Genomic DNA, 25,916 nt, shown 5'->3' with positions numbered 1-25,916 from the left:
TGGTGGGGGCATTTTCTGGCCTAGAGACAGCTGCCTTCTCCCTGTCTCCTCACCTGGCAGGGAGAGGAGAAACCACCTCTGGTTTCTCTTCCTGGGTTCATAAGGACACTAATCCCTTCATGGGGGCCTCATTTGAACCTGACAAACTCCTAAAAGCCCTACCTGCAAATACCATTACACTGAGGTTTCAGATGTCAACATTTGAGTTTTGAGGGGACATAACACCCATAAACTTCAAGTCAGATAAAACAAAGAAAATCATATTTAACATATCAGAGAAAAGTTGGTTCTTAGAAAACATTTATTTATTTGGCTATGTTGGGTCTTAGTTGCAGCGTGCAGGCTCTTTCTTGTACCATGTGGGCTTCTCTCTAGTTGTGGCATGTAGGCTAAGTTGCAGTACATGGGCTTAGAGGCCCCATGGCGTATGGGATCCTAGTTCCCTGACCAGGGATCAAACCTGCATTCCCTGCACTGGAAGGTATACTCTTAAGGACTGGATCACCAGGGAAGTCCCAGAAAAATTGTTCGTAACATTAATACTTCTGGCACCAAGAGGCACGAGGTCTACGCCCTCTCCCCTCAATATGGATGGGTTTCTGACTGCTTCAGTTAGTACAGGAGGGCTGAACTGATGCTTTGTGACTTTGGTCATAAAGGCCATGATGATTCTGCCTTGTTTGCTGGGAACACTTGCTCTTGGAGGGCTGAGCCACCTGATGAAGCTTGACAAACTTGAGGCTGTGATGCTGTGAGGAAGCCCCAAATACACGGAGAAGCCAACTGTAAGCACTTCCTGTGATTGTCCCAAATGAACTCAGCCTGTGAGTCATCTCAGCTCAGGTACTAGATACATGAGTGAACAAACCTCTAGATGATCCTAGCCCTAGCCATTGAATCTTCCCAGTGAAGGTCTTAGATATCCTGAAACAGAAAAGAGTTGTCCCAGTCAAGCACTGTCCAAACTGTGGATCTATGAACAAAATATTGTTTTATGTGACTATATTTGGGGTGTATTTCAGTTATCTATTGCTATGTAACAAACTACCCTAAAACATAGTAGCTTAAAACATTGACCATTCTATTTTTGTCACTCACCAAGCAGGGAAGTTGGTATTGGCTATCAGCTAAGATCTCAGGCAGGGCTGTGGGTTCACAGGGTCTCAGTTCTCTCCATGTGGGCCTTTACAGTGGCTAATTTGGCTGGCTTCCAAGAGTGAGCATCCCAGCATATCAAGGCTGAATTGCATGGCCTTATCTTTGACATAGTCTTGGAAGCTACATAGTGTATCACTCCTGCCATATACTATTGGTCAAGCTGGGCTTCCCTGGTGGCTCAGATGGTAAAGTATCTGCCTGCAATGGAGTAGACCCAGGTTCAATCTCTGGGTTGGGAAGATCCCCTGGAGAAGGGAATGGCTACCCACTTCAGTATTCTTGCCTGGAGAATTCTATGGACAGAGGAGCCTGGTGGGCTACTGTCCATGGGGTCACAAAGAGTCAGACACGACTGAGTGACTAACACTTTCATTGATCAAGACAATCACAAAGACCCACAAACTTTAAGGAGAACATAGTAGTCTACCTCTCAAAAGGACAGTGCAGAGTCTCTAGAAAAGCATGTGGAATGGGAAACACTGCAATCACCTTTTAAAATCTGCCTTCTAAGCCACACTATTCACATTCCTCCCACATGTAAAATACACCCATCCCTCCTTTGAGGCCCCTCCTCCCCACTCCTGACAAGCCAGCCTGGACTTCCCTGGTGGCTCAGATGGTAAAGTGTCTGTCTACAATGTGAGAGACCTGGGTTCGATCCCTGGGTTGGGAAGATTCCCTGGAGAAGGAAATGGCAACCCACTCCAGTACTCTTGCCTTGAAAATCCCATGGACGGAGGAGCTTGGTGCAGGCTACAATCCATGCGGTCGCAAAGAGTCGGGCACGACTGATCGACTTCACTTTCTTTCTTTCACTTTCTTTCTCCCCACCAGAGTTTCATTCTAGAATAGCACCATGCTCAGGCTCAAAGTTCAAGACTGCATCAATTATATCAGGTTCAGGTACAGATGAAGCTCCTCAGGTATAGTTCCTTGGGTATAGCTCCTTAAGCATCTTCTCAATCTTAAGACCTGTGAACTAAATAAGGAAGTTAACTGTACATACACATACATCAGGATATGGTGGTGGTAGTATAATTCTTAGACATTCCTGTTCAAAAATGGGGAATGTGGGAGGCACATAACAGCCCCTGCTGCTGCTGCTAAGTCGCTTCAGTCATGTCTGACTGTGCGACCCCAGAGACGGCAGCCCTGAAATCCAGCTGAGAACATGTTGCCGATTCTTCCACTGCTGCTCAGTTTATACTCTGAATTGTTCTCTGTAGCTCCTAAATGAGCGAAAAAACCCTCCTGGATCTGTTTCCTGGACAAAATGGATGAGACATCCGTCTCTTTTTATTTCGCTCTGTCTTTTGTTCAGTTGCTAAGTCATGTCTGACTTTTGGTGAAGCCATGGACTGCAGCACACCAGGTTTCCCTGTCCTTCACCGTCTCCCAGAGTGTGCTCAAATTCATGTCCATTGAGTTGGTGATGCCATCCAACCATCTCATCCTCTGTTGCCCCCTTCTCCTCCTGCCCTCAATCTTTCCCTACTCAGGGTCTCTTCCAATGATTCGGCTCTTCTTATATTCTCTCTTTTAGTATACGTCATATACTCTCTTTTTTAGTTCAGACTCTGCTTCCACCAGAACAATTCTCTTAAGAATTATGCAGGTTTTCTGAAAATTATTAGTGGGTTTCACTTTCTTAGATAATACACCACTGCAAATCTGTTTGAGATAGTAACTTCTCTATCTGGGGGTCCTTGGAATGATGCTGCAGGCAAGCATCCTTAAGGTTCCCATAAATTCTATTATTTAATAGACAGGATATGCTAGGTACACCTTAAAATCTTTAGAGGACCTTTTGCCATTCTGAAATGTTTTATGAAGCACTACCTTGAATCTTTTCTTCACAAAGTCTCTCACACAGATCCACCCTGGGTTTGAGTTTGTTCTGAATTCCTGTCTTAATTATGGAGTAATTTACCATCTGGAGAAGTTGTAAGAAGAAACAGTATTACTGTTATATCTGGCAAGCCCTGGTTGCTTCCTATTTAGCAGTTCGTTCTTTAGCTCACCTCTTCCTCTTCCATTTTGTCATAGTTAGCAAGGAGAAGCATAGCTGATGATGTTCTTTAGTAGTGTGCCTGTGTTGCTTTTAGTTTTTGTGTGTCTATTGTAGGTTTTTTATTTCTGGTTACCACAGGTTTCATATATGATGACCTATATCTATATCTACTTGTTTTGAACTAGTAATCATTTAGTCATTTAAGTTCAAACACATTCTAAAAGATCTGCATTTTTTATTCCCCTCACCTACATTTTGTGTTTTCGATGTCAGATTTTACATTTTCATGTTTACCCTTAACTGTTTATTGTTGTTATAGTTGCTTTTTTGTCTTTGAATCTTCTTACTAGCTTCTTTAAGTGGTTAATCCTCAACCCTTACTACACATTTTCCTTTCTTAGTGCAATTTTCCCTTTCCTAATGAATCTTCTTTTCCACTTAGAGAGGATCCTTTAACATTTAACCAAGGAAATGAAGCACCTGTACTCTAAAAACTATAAAAACATTGATGAAGAAAACTGAAGACTACAAAAAAAAGGAAAGATACCTTGAGTTCTTGGATTGAAAGAATTAATAGTTAAAATGGCCATAGAACCCAAAGCAATCTAGAGATGTACTGCAATCCCTATTAAAATACCCATGACATTTTTCACAGAAGTAAAATAAATCCTAAAATTTATATGGAAATACAACAGGTCCTAAACTGCCAAAACAATCTTGAGAAAAAAAAAAAAAAGAGAGAGAGAACAAAGTTGGAGGAATTATGTACTCTATCTTCAGACTATATTACCAAGTTATAGTCATCAAAGCAGCATGGTACTGGCACAAAAACAAGTACATAGGTCAACGGAACTGAATAGGGAGCCCAGAAATAAATCCATACACCTTTGGTCAGTTAACCTATGACAAAGAATATGCAATGGCAAAATCATAGTCTCTTCAACAAGCTGTGCTGGAAAAACTGGATAGCTACATGTAAAACAATGGAATTAGAATATTTTCTTATACCATATACAAAAATAAACCAAAGATAGATTAAAGACCTAAATGTAGGACTTAAAGCCATAAAACTCCTACAAGAAAATATAGGCAAAACACTCTTTGACATGAATCATAGCAACATTTTTTTTATCAGTCCCATAAGGCAAAAGAAATATGAGCAAAAAAAAAAGCAAATGGCACCTAAGTAAACTTAACAGATTTTGCACAAAGGAAACCATCAACAAAACAAAAAGACAACCTACTAAACTGGGTAAAATATTTGCAAATGATATGACCAACAAGGGGATTATATCCAAAATAACAACTCATACAACTAAATATCAAAAAGAACAGAACAATTAAAAAATGGGCAGAAGACCTGAATAGGTATTTTTCCGAAGATGGTGTATAGATGGCTAACAGGCATATGAAAAGATGCTCAACACTGCTCATCAATGCAAATCAAAACCACAGTGAGATATCACCTCAGAGTAGGGTGCTAACAATGCAGGTGATGAAAAGTGGTCAGATGCAGGATACATTCCAAAGTACAGCAGCAGAGTTTGATGATGGGATGGAAAAAGAGAACACAAGAATGACTCCAAGCTGTCTTTTTTTTTTTGGATTCCTTAAACTAATGGATGAATTGTTGTTTGTTTGTTATTGAGTTGCTAAATCCTGTCTGAGTCTTTTGCAACCCCATGGACTGTAGCCCTCCAGGCTCTTCTGTTTCCCAGGCAAGAAAACTGGAGTGGGATTACTCCCTTCTCCAGAAGATCTTTCCAACCCAGGGGTCGAACCCATATCTCCTGCATTGCAGGCAGATCCTTTACCACTGAGCCATCTGGGAAGCCAATGGATGAACACTGATGCCATTTACTGAAACAGAACCCTAAGGAAAGAACAGTCTGGAGAAAAAAGCCAAGATTTCTATTTCTGTTATCTTTTCCTATTGGACATCCAACTGAAGATGCCAAATACGAAATTAGACCAACAAGCTTGAATCTCAGAGGAGACATGAGAGCTGGAAATATAAATGTGAGAATTGACAATCAGGAAACTGAAAGATGAGTGATAACAAAAAACTGGGACGTAAGAGAATAAATGCTGACTTTACATTAAAATCCACCATGAATTTTGACGTAACAGACTACATTAAATACTGATATATTAAAATGTGTGGGCTTTTTTTTTTCCATGTGAGGGATCTGAATTAATTTTCCCACTGTAAACAACTAATGATCCTGGATAAAATTACTTCTAAAAGCATTTGTCCTGATAAGAAAGAAAAAGTCTCAGATCAGCAACTGAATAAGGATGGTAAGATAAGCAGAGCAATGCAACCAGCTTCTTTCCTGAGAGCATCTACTGAATCTCCATAACCCAGAGACAACTGAGCCCAATTATCTGACACTAGCTGTGACTGTTTTGAAATAAAGAGAAAGAACAATGCAAGACTTTGATTACTTTGAGCCTTAACACCTACCCTAGACCAGGAGCCCAGGGAGTCTATATAACCTCTCGCAGTTTCCCTGGGTTGGGAGGGGCTAGGGTCACAGTTCTTAAAGTGTTAAGACTGTTGTGTTTTCCACCTTTGCCTTGCAAAGGAATAAAGTCATCTCTTCCCTCCAGGGCTTCCCTAATAGCTTAGTTGGTAAAGAATCTGCCTGCAATGCAGGAGACCCCGGTTTGATTCCTGGGTCAGGAACATCTGTTGAAGAAAGAATAGGCTACCCACTCCAGCCAGAATTCTTGAGCTTTCCTTGTGGCTCAGCTGGTAAAGAGTCTGTCCACAACGCAGGAGACCTGGGTTCAATCCGTGGGTTGGAAAGATCCCCTGGAGAAGGGAAAGGCTACCCACTGCAGTTCGGAGGAGCCACTGGAGAAGGGAAAGGTTACAGACTCCAGTATTTGGCCTGGAGAATTCCTTGGCCTGTATATAGTCCATGGGGTCCCAAAGAGTTAGACACAACTGAGCAACTTTCACGTTCACTTCTCTTTCCTCCAAATCTCTGTCTCTATATGTGTTTGGTATGGGTGCACAAGGCGCCGAGATTTTGGCACCAAATCAAAGAACAAAACTCGCACTGAGGATCTACTATAGTATCAGTGCAGTGTCAAGCCTGTGTTTGCCTATCTCAGTTCAGTTCAGTCGCTCAGTTGTGTCTGACTCTTTGTGACTCCATGAACCGCAGCACGCCAGGCCTCCCTGTCCATCACCAACTGCCGGAGTTCACTCAAACTCATGTCCATTGAGTTGGTGATGCCATCCAGCCATCTCATCCTATTTAAATAAATAGGTTAAATAGTCGTCCCCTATTTAACCATCACAATAAATCCTTTACAGATAAGGAAACTGGATTCAGAGGCTTAATTATGTACTTCGATAAGGATCACTATTAAGGAGTCAATCAGACTGGAATCCAGGAAGGTTGCACTCCATAAACACCTACCTGCTCTGGAAGCCGCTGTGGGTTCTTGGTAACAGGACTGAGGGACAAAGGTAGGATTAGGACTATGTTTCCAACAGATCCCCTAAGTTACAATCACCTGGGACGCTTTTTAATCCTTAAATGCTTCTTGGAACTGCCAGTATCTTTCCCAGTCCCTTAACTCTTGGCAGTCTTTCTTCTTCTGTTTTGGCACTCACCACCCTGGACTGCTTCAAGAAAAGTAGAGATACCAAAGGAACATTTATGCAAAGATGGGCTCAATAAAGGACAGAAATGGTAGGGACCTAACAGAAGCAGAAGATATTAAGAGGTGGCAAGAATACACAAAAGAACTACACAAAAAAGATCTTCACGACCCAGATAATCATGATGGTGTGATCACTCACCTAGAACCAGACATCCTGGAATGTGAAGTCAAGTGGGCCTTAGGAAGCATCACTACGAACAAAGCTAGTGGAGGTGACGGAATTCCAGTTGAGCTATTTCAAATGCTGAAAGATAGCTGTGAAAGCACTGCACTTAATATGTCAGCAAATCTGGAAAACTCAGTGGTGGCCACAGGACTGGAAAAGTTCAGTTTTCTTTCCAATCCCAAAGAAAGGCAATGCCAAAAAATGCTCAAACTACTGCACAACTGCACTCATCTCACACACTAGTAAAGTAACGCTCAAAATTCTCCAAGCCAGGCTTCAGCAATATGTCAACCGTGAACTTCCAGATGTTCAAGCTGGATTTAGAAAAGGCAGAGGAACCAGAGATCAAATTGCCAACATCCGCTGGATCAATGAAAAAGCAAGAGAGTTCCAGAAAAACATCTATTTCTGGTTTATTGACTATGCCAAAACCTTTGACTGTGTGGATCACAATAAACTGTGGAAAATTTTGAAAGAGATGGGAATACCAGACCACCTGACCTGCCTCTTGAGAAACCTGTATGCAGGTCAGGAAGCAACAGTTGGAACTGGACATGGAACAACAGACTGGTTCCAAATAGGAAAAGGAGTATGTCAAGGCTGTATATTGTCACCCTGCTTATTTAACTTCTATGCAGAGTACATCATGAGAAACGCTGGGCTGGAAGAAGCACAGCTGGAATCAAGATTGCCGGGAGAAATATCAGTAACCTCAGATATGCAGATGACACCACCCTTATGGCAGAAGGTGAACTAAAGAGCCTCTTGATGAAAGTGAAAGAGGAGAGTGAAAAACTGGCTTAAAGCTCAACATTCAGAAAACTAAGATCATGGCATCTGGTCCCATCACTTCATGGCAAATGGATAGGGAAACATGGAAACAGTGGCTGACCTTGTTTTTCTGGGCTCCAAAATCACTGCAGATTGTGACTGCAGCCATGAAATTAAAAGACGCTTACTCCTTGGAAGGAAAGTTATGACCAACCTAGATAGCATGTTCAAAAGCAGAGACATTACTTTGCCAACAAAGGTCCGTCTAGTCAAGGCTATGGTTTTTCCAGTGGTCATGTATGGATGTGAGAGTTGGACTGTGAAGAAGGCTGAGCGCCGAAGAATTGATGCTTTTGAACTGTGGTGTTGGAGAAGACTCTTGAGAGTCCCTTGGACTGCAAGGAGATTCAACCAGTCCATCCTAAAGGAGATCAGTCCTGGGTGTTCATTGGAAGGACTGATGTTGAAGCTGAAACTCTAATACTTTGTCCACCTGATGCAAAGAACTGACTCATTGGAAAAGACCCTGATGCTGGGAAAGATTGAGGGCAGGAAGAGAAGGGGACTACAGAGGATGAGATGGTTGGATGGTATCATCGACTCAATGGACATGGGTTTGGGTGTATGCCAGGAGTTGGTGATGGACAGGGAGGCCTGGCCTGGGGCGGTTCATGGGGTCACAAAGAGTCGGACACGACTGAGCAACTGAACTGAACTGAACCCTGGACTGCAGGATTAATAATTAACGGTAACTTTTGCTTTAGCAGACACTTTCTTCCACTCAAGCAATAGCGGACTGCACATACTCCAGGAGACCTCACAAAGCAGTTTAGCGAGTGTCCCTACCACAACCCACGGCAGTAGCTCTAAGGTTCCAACTGCGACGGCCTTTTAGGGAGGTGGAGAGACGCCAAGCCCTGCTCTTGACTCTGACGGGCCACGCCTTTTCCGTCGGGATCTGGATGGCAGTGACAGTGACGCTGGAGCCCGCGGGCCGCTGCCGCTGGGACGAGCCCGTGCGCATCGCTGTCCGCGGCCTGGCGCCGGGGCAGCCGGTCACGCTGCGCGCGTCCCTGCGCGACGAGAATGGCGCGCTCTTCAGGGCCCACGCGCGCTACTGCGCCGACGCCGCCGGCCTGCTGGACCTGGAGCGCGCGCCCGCGCTGGGCGGGAGCTTCGCAGGGCTCGAGCCCATGGGGCTGTTCTGGGCGCTGGAGCCTGAGGAGCCCTTAACGCGGCTGGTGAAGCGGGACGTACAGACGCCCTTCGTCGTGGAGCTGGAGGTGCTCGACGGTCACGAGCCCGAGGCCCAGCGGCTCCTGGGCCGGGCGGTGCACAAGCGCGACTTCCTGGCGCCCGGAGTGCGGCGCGAGCCGGTGCGCGCGGGCCGGGTGCGCGCCACGCTCTTCCTGCCTCCAGGTGAGCCGCTCCCTTCCCAGGCTGTTGTGGAAAGCTGGGTATAGTCCCGAGACCCTGGGCGGCCCCTTGTCTGCTTACGGAACCCTGTGGTTGTGGAACTTCTCCAAACTAGCCCCCAAGCTCCAGAGTCTACCATGAATTTTGGGTGGCAGTTTCTCCTCTAAATTTCAGTGCACTGCCTGGAGGTACTGCCTGGAGGTACTGCCACTCCCTTAGCTGTATGCTAAAAGTGCTTTCAGCCGACTCAGAAAGGACATTTATGCTGCTTATGTGCCAGCCACGCAGCTGTATCTCAGATATTAATGCTAATATTAGGCAATGACTTCTGCTGATGTGCAAGAATGATTTTTGCCTTCTTTCACATCAAACTTACTGAAAAACAAACAAACTGCTTGCAGGTCCCCTCCTCCTGTCATAAACCGTCTGTCAGTGGTTCTCAACCTGGATGATTTTCCCTTCTCCAAGGGTATTTGGCAATATCTGGAGACATTTTTGCTTATCACAACTGGGGGAGGGAGTGCTATTGGCACCTAGTGGGTAGTGGGTAGAGGCCAGAGACGGTGCAAAAAACCCACAGTGCACAGGACAACCCCACAAAAAGAATTATCTTGCTCAAAGTTATCTATAGTGCTAAGGTTAGAAACGCTAGTCTAAGTAAAAACAAGATGCTTGCTAGGTAAAAGTGGTCTGCAAACCGGACAGGTGACCCACCCCTTCCAACCAAACTCCTGACTGAAACCCCTACTATATACAAATGCTGGAGCTGCCACTGTTCACAGAATCCCTAAACTGAATCCTGTGACTTTCTCCAAAACAGGAAGCCCTACTTTATTCTTACAGTTCTTTAGCAATTTACAACCTTAACTGATCGCTGCCCACTCAACTATGAACTCCTGGGGCTGGAATTGTGACTTACATATCTCCATATCTCTATATTCCTAGAGACTTACACAGGGATATAATAGGAGCTCAATAAATCTTGCTGACTCAATAAGAATCTCCTAAAGACTTTCAGTTTAAAAAAATTTTTTTTCACTGCCCAACCGTATTTCAATTAAGTCAACTGTTAACTATTTCAGTACTACTGTGGCCCACTTAAAATTTATTGTGTTCTGACTCAAAGACTTTATGTAAACAATGTAGAAAAGTTCAATCATTTAACAAATATATATTAAATCAAGGATTATGCTACTTACAGTAGCTAGCAAAGTCAGACGTGGGCTTCATTGTACCTCCCGCCTATTAGAGTATGTAGGCAACTATACTTGGATCGATGAATGGTAAGTGATATGATATGGGAATTGTAGGCCCAGGGTGCTGGTGGGAACAAATGAAATACTACCTAATTCAACTCAGCCTGAGGGGGTTGGTGGGGGAGGTTGGGAAAGCTACCAGGAATGGAGATCTAAACTTAAATTTGAAGACTGATGAATCAACCAGGTCAAAAAAGGTGGCGAGGGGAGGAGAATAGTGTACACCATTTTCAGGGGCCAATGAGAACAGGGCACATTTAGGGATGGCATTCTTTAAGGCTGGAGCAGAGAGCGTAAGGAGTTAGGGAATATATTCTAATAATCCCCTGTATTTGTAGAGTGTTTTACAGCTGTCAAAGCATTCTCAGGTGTTTTTTTTTTTTAGGAAAATTTGGTAGAAATGTATATTTCATGCTGTTATTTCTAACTTGGTTCATATTATCATTATTGTTTTTTGCAAATATGTGAAAATTTCTGGAGAAAATAAGGCATTTTGTTCCCCCTCCCTTCTCCCCAAAGTTTATTTTAAAAAAAAAGTAAAAAGAGTCCTCCTCCACCTTAACACCCCCACTTCATCCCCAATCTTCCTTGCTTTAAAAACTCCTTTTTGCTGACCAAATTCTGAATCTCAAGAATGTCTTCTTAGCGCTTAAAACCCTTATTATTTGTGGTGCTCTCCAGGCAGCAAACCCTTCCCTGGAATCCTCGACCTGTTTGGAAGTAGTGGTGGCCTTTGTGAATACAGGGCCAGCCTTCTGGCCGGACATGGTTTTGCTGTGCTTGCCCTGGCTTATTTCAGATTTGAAGACCTCCCTGAACATCTGAATGATGTGTGCCTGGAGTATTTTGAAGAAGCCGTGAACTTCATGCTACAGCATCCAAAGGTGGGTTCTGGCGCTTGCCTGAATGCAGAGCAGAGCGGGTGAAGCCAACACAGGGCTGGATCCAAAAGCTCTACCAGGACACCCAGGGCTGGAAATATGGCATGAGATACAAAGGCTTATTCAAAAGTTGTTAGGATTATTGTTTTCATTTCTGCCTATCTCTCTTCAATCCCCTGTGACTCAATTCCGTTTAGTTCTTGATCAGAATTCAAAGAGTTGGACTTAAAAGTCACTAACGTTGAGTTCTGGTTCTGGGTCTACTACCAAGTGGCCTTATAGTCCTGAATAAAGGAGGTGCCTCTCTGGGATTCAGTTTTTCTCATTTATAAGATTAATGTAGGTTCTTCCCTGGTGGTCCAGTAGTGGCCCACTTGCACCTACACCGCAGGGGCAGAGGCGTGATCTCTGGTCAGGGAACTAAGATCCTGCGTGTGCACCAACCCCCCCACCCCGCCCCAAATTAATGTAAATGTGTAGAGGAGAAAAGTTTGCCTATAAAGAGATTTTTGAAGGAACAGGTGACATTTGAATAAGGCATTTGTATTTGATGCTGTGAAGGAATCATTTTGTTAAGTGTATTAACTGCATTATGGTTTTGTAGATAAAGTTCTTATCTGAGACTGAAAAAGTTAATTAAAACATTTTGGAATTATTATAAATGGAATGGAATACATACTCTTTGCTACTATCTAGACTTAAAGAAACCCAAACATTCTAATGTTAAGGAGTAAGATGTACTGCAAAGTCTAATTCTGTTAGAATTCAGGGACTAGTCTCAACAAAGCTGCTAAACCTAGATGATCTTGAACTGATGATTTACTTATGGGTTATAAGGCCCCAGGAACAAGAAGAGACTAATATATATTATCAGGCTGGGAGCCTTTTGTTTTAGATGACCACTCTCTGGCCTTCCTTTGGCTGCATTCCTGCCCACAGGGTGTGGAGTTTGAGGGACCAAGGGAATATGTCTACCTGGAAACCATGTGCCCCTCCCACCATGCCCTTTAGACCTGGAACCCCAGAATTATCTGCCAACCAGCTCTGATCTTGCTTCCAGGCCCTATTCTGCTTCTCTGGGTCCATTCATGGGAATATACCTAGGCCTTACACATATAGGCTGGGGTGTCCATGTGTAAGGGGGCTCTTAAGGTACAATGTGGAGCCAGGGATGGGAAGAGAAGGAGAGTTGGCTAAAAACCAGAGACTGGGGCAGGGGCTGGTGCTCCCCCCATGCCATGTTCCAGTACAGAACTCCAAGGAGTTCCAAGATATAAAATTTGAACCTGACCTTATAAGTTGTTATGGAGGTGTATTTATCAAGGTTACAGGAAAAATATATTTTATTTAACTTTTAAATATTTGTAACTTTTTAAAGTATTTAGGTATAGAGTATATGGGCCTCTGTGTGTACTCTTGACCCAGTTGCCATAAATGTTAGTGGAGGCCCTGTGTACTAGGAAATTAATTGATTTGCCCATTAGAAAATATATTTGAACTTTGTGGACTGTTGCGTAAGGATGAAAAGCAAATGACATTTCAGAAAGCTGCCTAGAGAATGTAAAATCACAGTTAAATTCTCCACTTATGAATTCTAAACTTGTTCTCGCTCTCTCTTTTCATCAGGTGAAAGGCCCTGGTGTAGGGCTTCTTGGCTTTTCCAAAGGAGGTGACCTGTGTCTCTCAATGGCCTCTTTCTTGAAGGGCATCACAGCCACTATAGTTATTAATGCCTGTGTGGCCAACACACTAGCTCCTCTGCGTTACAAAGATATGATTATTCCTGAGCTCAGCTATGACCTAGAAAAATATACAATCACTGAGTCAGGCTTTTTAAATTTTGTGGATATTTGGGGCAACCCACTAGAGAAAACCAACCACCAAAGTCTTATTCCATTGGAAAAGGCGCAGGGGCCCTTCCTGTTTATTGTTAGCATGGATGATCATAACTGGAAGAGTGAAGTCTATGCTCGTATAGCCTCTGAGCGGTTACAAGCCCATGGGAAAGACAGACCCCAGATAATCTACTATCCAGGAACTGGCCATTGTATTGACCCACCTTATTTTCCTCTTTGTAGAGCCTCTGTGCATGCAGTTTTGGGCCAACCAGTATTCCATGGAGGTGAGCCAAAGGCTCACTCAAATGCACAAGCAGATGCCTGGCAGCAAATTCAAACTTTCTTCCATAAACATCTCAATGGTAAAAAATCTGTCAGGCCCAGCAAATTGTAACACTGTAATCAGATCAGATCAGATCAGTCGCTCAGTCGTGTCCGACTCTTTGCTACCCCGTGAATCGCAGCACGCCAGGCCTCCCTGTCCATCACCAACTCCCGGAGTTCACTCAGACTCACATCCATCGAGTCAGTGATGCCATCCAGCCATCTCATCCTCTGTCATCCCCTTCTCCTCCTGCTCCTAATCCCTCCCAGCATCAGAGTCTTTTCCAATGAGTCAACTCTTCGCATGAGGTGGCCAAAGTACTGGAGTTTCAGCTTTAGCATCATTCCTTCCAAGGAAATCCCAGGGCTGATCTCCTTCAGAATGGACTGGTTGGATCTCCTTGCAGTCCAAGGGACTCTCAAGACTCTTCTCCAACACCACAGTTCAAAAGCATCAATTCTTCGGCACTCAGCCTTCTTCACAGTCCAACTCTCACATCCATACATGACCACAGGAAAAACCACTGTAATCATAGACCATATATTAATAAAAATCCTGGACTTCTCTGGTAGTCCATGGTTAAGACTCTGCAGGGCACATGGTTTCAATCTCTGGTCTAGGAAGATTCCACATGCTACATACAGTACAGCTAAGCCCACGTGCCACAACTCCTGAAGCCCAAACACTCTAGAGCCCATGCTCTGCAACAAGAGAAAGTACCATAAATGAGAAGCCTGTGCACCCCAACCTGACAGTAGCCCCCACTTGCCACAACTAGAGAAAGCCTGTGTGCAGCAATGAAGACCCAGCACAGCCAAAAATAAGAATATAAATAAAAAATAAATAAAACCAACTGTATTTTTTTTTAAATCCTATCCATACAACATGTGGTGGGTTTTCTAGAGCACCCAGCAAACATTTTGTAACAAAACAACCATCTCTGACTCCTTGTCAGGTCCTATCAGCCCTAGCAACCCTACTTTGTTCATTGGTGGGTCCGTCCCTTTCTCCCCTGAACTTTTCCCAGTGTATTTAGGCTAAACCCTGATCTTATCTGTAGGACCAATCTTAACCTTAAGCAGGAAAAATATAAGAAGTGCCTGCCCAAGTCTCAACTGCTGGCCTAGATTTGGCCTTGAGTTCTGCTTCTGAAGACTGAGCTTTTGTTCCACTGAGAGTCCCATACACTCTTTGGGCCCTAACTGACCATATCTGGCTCCCCGGTGATTCAGACAGTAAAGAGTCTGCCTGCAATGTGAGAGACCCAGGTGCAATCCCTGGATCAGATATATCCCCTGGAGAAGGAAAGGGCAACCCACTCCAGTATTCTTGCCTGGACAGTCCATGGACAGAGGAGCCTAGTGGGCTACAGTGCATGGGGTCACAAAGAGTTGGACACGACTGAGCGACTTAACACTTTTTGACCGTATCTGAAGCTTGGGAACCTGCCCACTGAAGTCTTTTAAGGAATGGACTGTGCTTCATTCTTGTCTCTGAACCCCACTCTGAAGTTTGGGAGCATCGACATACTTAATATCTTAAGCTTTGCTTTTATTTTATGAATGCAGAGCTTTGCTTTTATGACAGAGAACGTAGACTTCAATCTCTTCCTTACTGAGAAAGTATCCTTTACAAATTTTGAATTTAAAATTCAAAGGATACTTTACAAAATAAAATTGAATCCTTTATCAAAAAAAAGCATTTGTTGTAAGTGAAACAGTTTACTGATATATGCTGTTGATATATTAATACTTACTCTTTATTTATTGTCTGAATTTTCAATCTTGGAACTTGGCTACCTAGAGGAATGCCTTGACACCAGCAGATTTTGGGGACTTAATCTTTGGATGTCAGATTATACCTGACAAATCAGATTTCCTCTCTGCACCATCGGTTCCTATTAACTTCCTACTGGGAAGGACTGGGATCAGTCTCTCTCAATCCATTGCCTTGTATTGGGCACTATCTAGAGTTATGAGACCAAAGCAACGGGTCTTCTGTGAGTGCAAGAAAAATTTTCTGAGACACATCACTTGGTTTGCTGAGTGCACACTAAGTCTTTCACCAATTTGAGTCTATTCAAGCAAATGCCCATTAGACCTTAACTAATGAAAAGAAGCCCAGCGTGCTGCAGTTCGTGGAGTCGCAAAGAGTCAGACACGACTTAGCAACTAAACAACAACAATGAAAAGAAGGGTTTCTTAGAAGTTACCTAGTTTTTGACCAGTTGTTTAAAAATGTGTTGAGTGTATTTATTTATTGTGTAGTATAATTTTCTGTAATTTGAATTGTTGAAGCCTCTGCTTTAACTCACTCCTGGGTGGTTCTACTACCCTAGAGATGCCTTTGGGATGGGACACCATAGAAAGAAGTTATAAAGAAGGTGGGGGGGAGGGTAAGGGCCAAGGTAACACCAGAAGCTAAATATGAGGATGATGACTTAACATCTCTGCATACCAAAGGAATTAGGTGTAGGGACAGCCCTCCACCTCCGTTTATTTCTTACTGATAAAGTAGCCTTGAAATGCCCTACACTGACTAAAGATATTTGGTGACTTTCCCCTGAAAGTTGATTATATGTGACCAGTTAGCTTTAAGAATATGAAAAGGCAAAAAGATATGATGTTGAAAGACGAACCCCCTAGGTTGGTAGGTGTCCAGTATGCTACTAGAGAAGAGTGGAGAAATATCTCTGGAAGGCATGAAGAGGCTAAGCCAAAGCAGAAACAATGCCCAGTTGTGGATGTGTCTGGTAGTGAAAAGTAAAGTCCAATGCTGTAAAGAACAATACTGCATAGGAACCTGGAATGTTAGGTCCATGAATCAACGTAAATTGGAAGTGGTCAAACAGAAGATGGCAAGAGTGAACATTGGCATTTTAGAAATCAGTGAACTAAAATGGACAGGAATGGGCAAATTTAATTCAGATGACCATTATATTTACTACTGTGGGCAAGAACCCCTTAGAAGAAATGCTGTAGCCCTCATAGTCAACAAAAAAGTCTAAAGTGCAGTACTTGGGTGCAGTCTCAAAAACAACAGAATGATCTTGGGTCACTTCCAAGGCAAACTTTCACTATCACAGTAATCCAAATCTATGCCCCAACCACTAATGCCAAAGAAGCTGAAGTTGAATGGATCTATGAAGACCTACAAGACCTAGAACTAACACTAAAAAAAAAAAAAAAAAGATATCCTTTCCATCATTCTGCTGCTGCTGCTAAGTCGATCCTCTGTTCATGGGACTTGCCAGGCAAGAGTACTGGAGTGGGTTGCCATTGCCTTCTCTGCCTTTCCATCATAGGGACTGGAATGCAAATTAGAAAGTCAAGAGATACCTGGAGTAACAGGCAAGTTTGGCCTTGGAGTACAAAATGAAGCAAGGCAAAGGTTAAGAGAGTTTTGCCAAGAGAATGCACTAGTCATAGCAAACATCCTCTTCCAATAACACAAGAGACGACTCTACACATGGACATCACCAGATGGTCAACAGATTGATTATATTCCTTGTAGCCAAAGATGGAGAAGCTCTCTACCATCAGCAAAAATAAGACTAGGAGCTGACTGTGGCTCAGATCATGAACTCCTTATTGCAAAATTCAGACTTAAATTGAAGAAAGTAGGGAAAACCACTAGGCCATTCAGGTATGACCTAAATCAATCTCTTATGATTATACAGTGGAAGTTGTAGGGAATATGCTATGCACAGGCCTGTACTATAATTAACAGGGCCTCTTTGAAAAATAAAAATGACTTTCTCATCACCCCCAGGCAAAGGGCTGGGAGTAGTAAAAAGTACATCCTGGAAAGATATCTTTTTTTTTTTTTTGAAGATGAGGTAGAAGTTTTATTATTGATGGTAAATATATTATGATAAAAAGCTTAAAAATAAGACAAATTTAAATGAAATTGATTTTCAATTCCATTATTTTTGAGGAAAGATATCTTGAAAACAAGATGTTGAAGTCCTGATGTGACTGATGGAAAACCATTAGTGACTGTTCCCGTAACCAGAGCCTTGAGGGAGTTGCTGAGAAAGGGCTAAACAAAGTCATGAAAGGTCTGAAGGTTTGACACTGAGGACTGTGCATCATATATCTTTATCCCCAATCTGAGATTGTAAAGAACAGATATCTCTAGAGCACAATTAAGGAAGTAGACATTAACAATAAAAGGCAGGCAAGGATTAGGATCTGAGTCTTATTTTTCCTTATTCTTCTGCAGCACTGCTCTCTCAGGTCAGTTCATTGGGCTGGTCCCGACAGAAGTGACAAATAGATTCAAAGGATTAGATCTGATAGAGTGCCTGAAGAACTATGGACAGAGGTTCGTAACATTGTACATGAGGCGGTGATCAAAACCATCCCCAAGAAATGCAAGAGGGCAAAATGGTTGTTTGAGGAGGCCTTACAAATAGCTGAGAAAAGAAGAGAAGCTAAAGGCAAAGGAGAAAAGGAAAAATATACCCATCTGAAAGCAGAGTTCCAGAGAATAGCAAGGAGAGCTAAGAAAGCCTTCCTCAGTGATCAATGCAGAGAAATAGAGGAAAACAATAGAATGGAAAAGACTAGAGATCTCTTCAAGAAAATTAGTGATACCAAGGGAACATTTCATGCAAAGATGGGCTCGATAAAGGACAGAAATGGTATGGACCTAATAGAGGCAGAAGATAGTAAGAAGAGGTGGCAAGAATACACAGAAGAACTATACAAAAAGGATATTCATGGCCCAGATAATCATGATGGTATGATCACTCACCTGGAGCCAGACATCCTGGAGTCCAAAGTCAAGTGGGCCTTAGGAAGCATCACTACAAACAAAGCTAGTGGAAGCATCACTACAAACAAAGCTAATGGAGGTGATGGAATTCCAGCTGAGCTATTTCAAATCCTAAAAGATGATGCTGTGAAAGTGCTGCACTCGATATGCCAGCAAATTTGGAAAACTCAGCAGTGGCCACAGGACTGGAAGAGATCAGTTTTCATTCCAATCCCAAAGAAGGGCAATGCAATAAAATGTTCAAATTACTGCACAATTGCATTCATTTCATTCACATGGTAGCAAAGTAATCCTCAAAATTCTTCAAGTTAGGCATCAACAGTATGAGAACCGAGAAATTCCAGATGTACAAGGTGGATTTAGAAAAGGCAGAAGAACCAGAGATCAAATTGTCAACATCCACTGGATCATAGAAGAAGCAAGAGAATTCCAGAAGAATATCTACTTCTGCTTCAATGACTACGCCAAAGCCTTTGACTGTGTGGATCACAACAAAGTGTGGAAAATTCTTAGAAGAGATGAGAATACTCGACCACCTTACCTGCCTCCTGTGAAACTGGTATGCAGGTCAAGAAGCAACAGTTAGAACCAGACATGGAACAATGGACTGGTTCCAAACTGGGAAAGGAGTACATCAAGGCTGTATATTGTCACCCTGCTTATTTAACTTATATGCGGAGCACATCATGCAAAATGCCAGGATGGATGGAGCACAAGCTGGAATCAAGATTTTGGGAGAAATATCAATAACCTCAAATATGCAGATGACACTACCTTTATGATAGAAAGCAAAGAGGAATCAAAGATACTCTTGATGAAGGGGAAAAGTGAAAGTGTTAGTCGCTCAGCCATGTCCAACTCTTTGTGACCCTGTGGACTGTAGCCTGCCAAGCTCCTTTGTCCGTGGGATTTTTCCGGGCAAGAATACTGGAGTGCATTGCCATTTCTTTCTCCAGGGGATCTTTCTGACCCAGGGATAGAACCTAGGTTTCCTGCATTGCAGACAGAGTCTTTACCGTCTGAGCCCCCAGGGAAGCCCTAGAGAGTGAAAAAGCTGGCTCAAAACTCAACATTCAAAAAACAAAGATCATGGATTCAGTCGCATTACTTCATGACAAATGGGTGGGAACACGATGGAAACAGTGAAAGACTTTATTTTCTTGGGCTCCAAAATCACTTCGGACAGTGACTTCAGCCATGAAATTAAAAGATGTCTGCTCCTTGGAAGAAAAGCAATGATAAACCTAGACAGCATATTAAAAAGCAGAGACATTACTTTGCCAACAAAGGTCTATCTAGTCAAAGCTATGGTTTTTCCAGTAGTCATGTATGGATGTCAGAGCTGGACAATAAAAAAGACTGAGTGCTGAAGAATTGATGTCTTCAAACCATGGTGCTGGAGAAGACTCTTGAGAGTCCCTTGGACTGCAAGGAAATCAAACCAGTCAATCCTAAAGGAAATCAACCCTGAATATTCATTGGAAAGACTCATGCTGAAGCTGAAGCTCCAATACTTTGGCCACCTGATGTGAAGAACTGACTCATTGGAAAAGACCCTGATGCTGGAAAAGATTGAAGGCAGGAGGAGAAGGGGATGACAGAGGATGAGATGGTTGGATGGCATCACTGACTCAATGGACTTGAGTTTGAGCAACTCCAGGAGATAAGGAAGGAAAGGGAAGCCTGTCATGCTGTAGTCCACTGGGTCGCAAAGAATAGGACACAACTGAGCGACTGAACAACAAGCTCTAAGATTTCAAGATTTCAAAAAGTTTTCTTGGTGTTAAAAAGTTACCTAAAATATGGCAAATGTTAATTAAAAGGGAGAAAGGGAAAAGGTATGCATAAAATGGAGCCAGAAATGAGGCCCATACAATAATGCTTATTATGAAGTTCTATATACCTGCTTTGATTGGGCCACTCATTCAGCTGTTTGTTTGCTAATTGTCTATGCAAAGAAGGAAACAACCAGTTACACAAAATTTACAGCACTCATAAAATAAAAGTAGAGCTTAGAAATCAATTCCTCCCAAAGGCTTTCTTACTAAGAAACATTAAATGATTAAAAGGTAGTACCCTCAAGATTGCCTCTAACAGTAGATATAAATCCCAGGCTCTACCACTTTCTGTGTGACCATGGGTAAGTTATTAACTTCTCTAAGCCTCCATGTCCTTATATATAAAGTGGGGATAATTATAATGATAATAATGGAAACTACTTCACTGGGCTATTATGATTAAATTAAATTGTCTAAGTAAAGCATGGAACATATTTAAACTCAAATATTAGGGTTTCCCTGATGGCTCAGACGGTGAAGAATCTGTCTGTAATGTGCAATGCAGGAGACTCAGGTTCAGTCCCTGGGTCGGGAAGATCCCTTGGAGGAGGGCATGGCAATCCACTCCAGTATTCTAGCCTGGAGAATTCCATGGACAGAGGAGCCTGATGGGCTACAGTCCATGGGGTCACAAAGAGACGGATACGACTGAGTGATATTTAAACTCTCAAATGTTAGCTCTTATTATTTCAGATGAGGAAATTTGAGACTTGGGAGGATTAAGAAATATATTCAGTTGATAGGAGAACAGGGTCAGCCCAACTCCAAAGCCCAAGCCTTCACACAGCTTTCCAGCTGGATGAGATAAGCTCAAATAGTGTAGATTTGACTGATGAGGATTACTGGGAAGTTAAAGGTCTATTAGGGTCACATATTGGAGGCTCCATAAACCAAACTGGACAGTTAAGATTTAAAATGATAAGAAATAAGGAACCATTTATAACATACTGATTTTTATTTTTTAATGACTGCCAATAATTTTCCCTTATGCTTAGTGGCTCAAAAAAGTTGACGTCAAAAAGAAAAGCTTAATTAGAAACACACACAAAAAGTAATAAAAACAAAAAACAAATCAGAAAATATAGCCAAATTTAGCCCATTGTTCTGCTTTCCTTTGTATATCTATTGCCCTTGGATGTACTTCCATCAGGGTGAGACAGACCAGTGAACCATTTTGAAAGCAAATATATGTTTTTGTCAACCACTGATCATTTAAAAAAAAAAAAACTATAAACCTGTTACAAATATCAGCCAAGTGAAAGCCACAAACACATCTCAATTCCTTTGGTGTATCATGATTAAGCTATTGTGTACATTCATTTTAAATGGTCTTTGAACACTGGGAAGGTAAAAGCTTGTCAAAGGGATTCTCTTCTTTCAGGTGGTACATGCTGAGGCGTATAAAATCCACCATTCATGTACTTTAATGATGAATGTGGGGAGCAGAAGTCAAAATTACTTGAGTTGTTTTCTAAAACTGGGAGTCAGCTATATGTTGTCCAAAGACAGACTTTAAACAAAGTACTTTTCAAAAAGACAGGATTGTTGGTCCAGTAACTATGTGCTTTCAGTGGCAAATATTTTCCATCCATGAATCAGAATACATGATAATTACTATCTTATTTATGGAATAAGTGGGATAAGATTCATATTTGAAAATGAGGTTGTTTCAAAAAGAATTCAAGATTACACATCCACACATCTTTCATGACACAGCAATTTAATAGAATGTTTTTACTTGGGTTAATTTAAGGGACTAGATCTGATAGACAGAGTGCCTGATGAACTATGGACAGAGGTTCGTGACATTGTACAGGAGATAGGGATCAAGACCATCCCCAAGAAAAAGAAATGCAAAAAAGCAAAATGGCTGTCTGAGGAGGCCTTACAAATAGCTGTGAAAAGAAAAGAAGCGAAAAGCAAAGGAGAAAAGGAAAAATATACCCATTTGAATGCAGAGTTCCAAAGAATAGCAAGGAGAGATAAGAAAGCCTTCCTCAGTGATCAATGCAAAGAAATAGAGGAAAACAATAGAATGGGAAAGACTAGAGATCTCTTCAAGAAAATTAGAGATACCAAGGGAATATTTCATGCAAAGATTGGCTCGATAAAGGACAGAAATGGTAAGGACCTAACAGAAGCAGAAGATATTAAGAAGAGGTGGCAAGAATACACAGAAGAACTGTATAAAAAAGATCTTCGTGACCAAGATAATCACCATGGTGTGATCACTCACCTAGAGCCAGACATCATGGAATGTGAAGTCAAGTGGGCCTTAGGAAGCATCACTATAAACAAAGCTAGTGGAGGTGATGGAATTCCAGTTGAGCTATTTCAAATCCTGAAAGATGATGCTGTGAAAGTGCTGCACTCAATATGCCAGCCAATTTGGAACACTCAGCAGTGGCCACAGGACAGGAAAAGGTCAGTTTTCATTCCAATCCCAAAGAAAGGCAATGCCAAACAATGCTCAGACTACTGCACAACTGCACTCATCTCACACACTAGTAAAGTAACACTCAAAATTCTCCAAGCCAGGCTTCAGCAATATGTGAACCAGTTCAAGCTGGTTTTAGAAAAGGCAGAGAAACTAGAGATCAAATTGCCAACATCTGCTGGATCATGGAAAAAGCAAGAGAGTTCCAGAAAAACATCTATTTCTGCTTTATTGACTATGCCAAAACCTTTGACTGTGTGGATCACAAACTGTGGAAAATTCTTCAAGAGATGAGAATACCAGACCACCTGACCTGCCTCTTGAGAAACCTGTATGCAGGTCAGGAAGCAACAGTTAGAACTGGACATGGAACAACAGACTGGTTCCAAATAGGAAAAGGAGTATGTCAAGGCTGTATATTGTCACCCTGCTTATTTAACTTATATGCAGAGTACGTCATGAGAAATGCTAGGCTAGAAAAAGTACAAGCTGGAATCAAGATTGCCGGGAGAAATATCAATAACCTCATATATGCAGATGACACCACCCTTATGGCAGAAAGTGAAGAAGAACTAAAGAGCTTATTGATGAAAGTGAAAGAGGAGAGTGAAAAAGTTGGCTTAAAGCTCAACATTCAGAAAACTAAGGTCATGGCATCTGGTCCCATCACTTCATGGCAAATAGATGGGGAAATAGTGGAAACAGTGGCAAACTTTATTTTTCTGGGCTCCAAAATCACTGCAAATCGTGATTGCAGTCATGAAATTAAAAGACGCTCACTCCTTGGAAGGAAGGTTATGACCAACCTAGACAGCATAGGAAAAAGCAGAGACATTACTTTGTCAACAAAGGTCTGGCTAGTCAAGGCTATGGTTTTTCCAGTAGTCATGTATGGATGTGAGAGTTGGACTATACGGAAAGCTGAGCGCCGAAGAATTGATGCTTTTGAACTGTGGTGTTGGAGAAGACTCTTGAGAGTCCCTTGGGCTGCAAAGAGATCCAACCAGTTCATCCTAAAGGAGATCAGTCCTGGGTGTTCATTGAAAGGACTAATGTTGAAGCTGAAACTCCAATACTTTGTCCACCTGATGCGAAGAGCTGACTCATTTGAAAAGCTGGGAAAGATTGAGGGCAGGAGGAGAAGGGGACGACAGAGGATGAGATGGTTGGATAGCATCACTGAATCAATGGATATGAATTTGGGTAAACTCCGAGAGTTGGTGATGGACAGGGAGGCCTGTCATGCTGCAGTTCATGGAGTTGCAAAGAGTCCGACACGACTGAGCAACTGAACTGAACTGAGCTTGGGTTAATTAACCTCATTTTATAGGTGCATTTTAAGGTAGAATTCTATGGTGGAAAACAAATTGTAAATTACATATGTCAATACATTCTTACTGTTTAAGATTCAAGTAATACAGATAAAATTTTAAAAACCTCCACTCATTAATCAGTCTTAGTCTTCTCCCAGAGGTACTTACTGTTACTAACTTGAAGTGTAGCCTTCCAGAACCATGTTATATAGATATATATACAAATATTTGTATGAATGAAAAAATATGGTTTTATTTTATGGGTTCAATGCCTTTTTCTTAAAAAAAAAAAAAAACACCATAAATGTCATATAATGTAAGTTTTCCCCCCTGCATATAAAAATATACGTTTAAATAATTACACCAGGCCACAGGACAGTACAGATGATTTCCACAGTGTATACCTATGTACTCTACCTCATCTGAAACGTTTAAATCTAATTTCAGGAGTCTTTTTTTCTTTCCTTCTTTTAAGTCTTGCTTAATCTTGGAAAAATAATTTCAAGCAAGACAAGGAATTTGGCGGGAGCCTAGTACATGTGGTGGTTTAGCCGCTAAATTGTGTCCGACTCTTGGGACCCCATGGACTGTAGCCTGCCAAGGCTCTTCTGTCCATGGGATTCTCCAGGCAAGAATACTGGAGTGGATTGCCATTTCCTTCTCCACTAGTACGCGTAGCCTCCTTCAACTAGGTTTAGGAAACAGTGTCCCCTATTGCCAGAGAGGGATTTTTAGAGGCGGCATTTTCTGTCAGAAATCATTAACTTCCCATTCTCGATACTTCGAAGGGTAGGGATCCACTTTGGGATCTCCAAAAGCTCAACTAACCCCGGGCCCTCCTAAGTCACCCCTTCCTATGGCCCTTTGCTGAACGGCGCCCCAGGAGCCAAGCCAGGTCCTCTGACCCACCTGCCGGCTTCGGCCCCTCCGGGCCCTGCCCGCCGAGCGGAACCCCTGCCCCTCCGGGCCCCGCCCCCTATCCGGGCCCCGTCCCTACCAGCTGTACGCCAGCTGGCCACGCCCTCTCCCATCCCCGTCCCGCCTACTGGACCCGGGTCCCCTGGCACCAAGCCACTTATGTTTCGCTGCGGTCAAAGGCCGGAAGATCTGGGCACCCCGTGGCTGGCTGCACTTCGAACCCCCGAGACCCCGTCCAGCTTCGGAGGTCTATGTCCACGTCATCCCCTTCCTTTCCAAAGGCCGCGACGCCTAAGACTGGGCTAAACAATGAGTTTCTGGATATTAAAGTGGAAGGCTTAGGCTCCAGGAAGGGGGCACTTTGTAGGGGGTGGGGGCGGGGGCGGGGGCTGGAGTCAGTGACCGAGGCGGCCTCGTCCTCTCGCCTGCCCACTATAAAGCAGACGGCCGAGGGAGCGGGTGTGTGTTGGGCTCGGATAGGGACCAAGCTGCAAGCTCTGGGCGGCGACTTCACAGACCTGCAGGCCAGGGGGCTTCTGTGGAGCCTCACGCCAACCGGCTTGAAGGATCCCTGCCTTCCCAAGGATGCCGAGAGCGGTGAATGAAAACTCTCCTCCCTGTGGAGGCGACAGTCCACCCCGCGCCGTGGTGGCTGGCAATGCAGCTGGCCCTGGCGCTCGCCTCTTCCAGCAAGCAGCACCGGCTCTCCAGCCGCAGCCGCGTGGCCCTCGGGGGTGGGGATGGGGTGCCCGCCACCTATGCGGCTTCCTGCTGCCCCCTGGTGTGTACGGCTTTTTACGCACAGGGCCTTGGAGTGGATTTAAGGACTGGACTTGGAAACTAGCTTGCTTTGCTACTTAATTTGTCGTCTGAAAATAACCCGAGTGCCTTAATTCCTTTGTTTTGCCGCCTAGATATCAGGTGGGACGTTCATTCCTCTAAACCGTGGTCGGGATTTAAATTTAATCTGCTTGGATATTTCTGCCAGGTGCCCATCTTCCTAATTTCTAGTGAAGCAGAAGTTATTCCTTGTGAGCATACATCTTGCAGGTTTGTTCTTCAGTTCAGTTCAGTCGCTCAGTCGTGTCCGACTCTTTGCGACCCCATGAACTGCAGCACGCCAGGCCT

General features: G+C 43.1%; 1 protein-coding gene and 1 long non-coding RNA gene across 4 annotated transcripts; one reads left to right on the top strand and one right to left on the bottom strand.

Annotated features, from left to right (window-relative positions):
- Nucleotides 1-316: 316 nt before the first annotated feature.
- On the bottom strand, nt 317-25,493 carry LOC138989384 (uncharacterized). The gene is made up of 3 exons (XR_011465600.1): nt 25,307-25,493; nt 1,876-2,137; nt 317-924 (listed from the first exon to the last, which is right to left on the bottom strand). It is a non-coding gene; the product is annotated as an uncharacterized lncRNA (long non-coding RNA).
- ACOT6 (acyl-CoA thioesterase 6) lies at nt 8,721-14,361 on the top strand. 3 transcript variants are annotated; one of them, XM_070377558.1, is made up of 3 exons: nt 8,721-9,206; nt 11,141-11,343; nt 13,419-14,361. In XM_070377558.1, the coding sequence occupies exons 1-3, from the start codon at nt 8,750-8,752 to the stop codon at nt 13,464-13,466; spliced, it is 708 nt and encodes a 235-aa protein (XP_070233659.1). In that variant the 5' UTR covers nt 8,721-8,749; the 3' UTR covers nt 13,467-14,361. The 3 variants fall into 3 exon arrangements, with proteins under 3 accessions (XP_070233659.1, XP_070233658.1, XP_070233660.1); XM_070377557.1 differs by having other exon boundaries at nt 8,725-9,206; nt 12,967-14,361; XM_070377559.1 differs by having other exon boundaries at nt 9,085-9,206; nt 11,259-11,343; nt 12,967-14,361.
- Nucleotides 25,494-25,916: the final 423 nt, after the last annotated feature.

Source organism: Bos mutus, chromosome 10 (assembly GCF_027580195.1).
Source record: "Bos mutus isolate GX-2022 chromosome 10, NWIPB_WYAK_1.1, whole genome shotgun sequence".
Taxonomy (NCBI): Eukaryota; Metazoa; Chordata; class Mammalia; order Artiodactyla; family Bovidae; genus Bos; species Bos mutus.
Note: the sequence above shows the minus strand (reverse complement) of the source record. Positions and strands in the feature narration are given on the sequence as shown.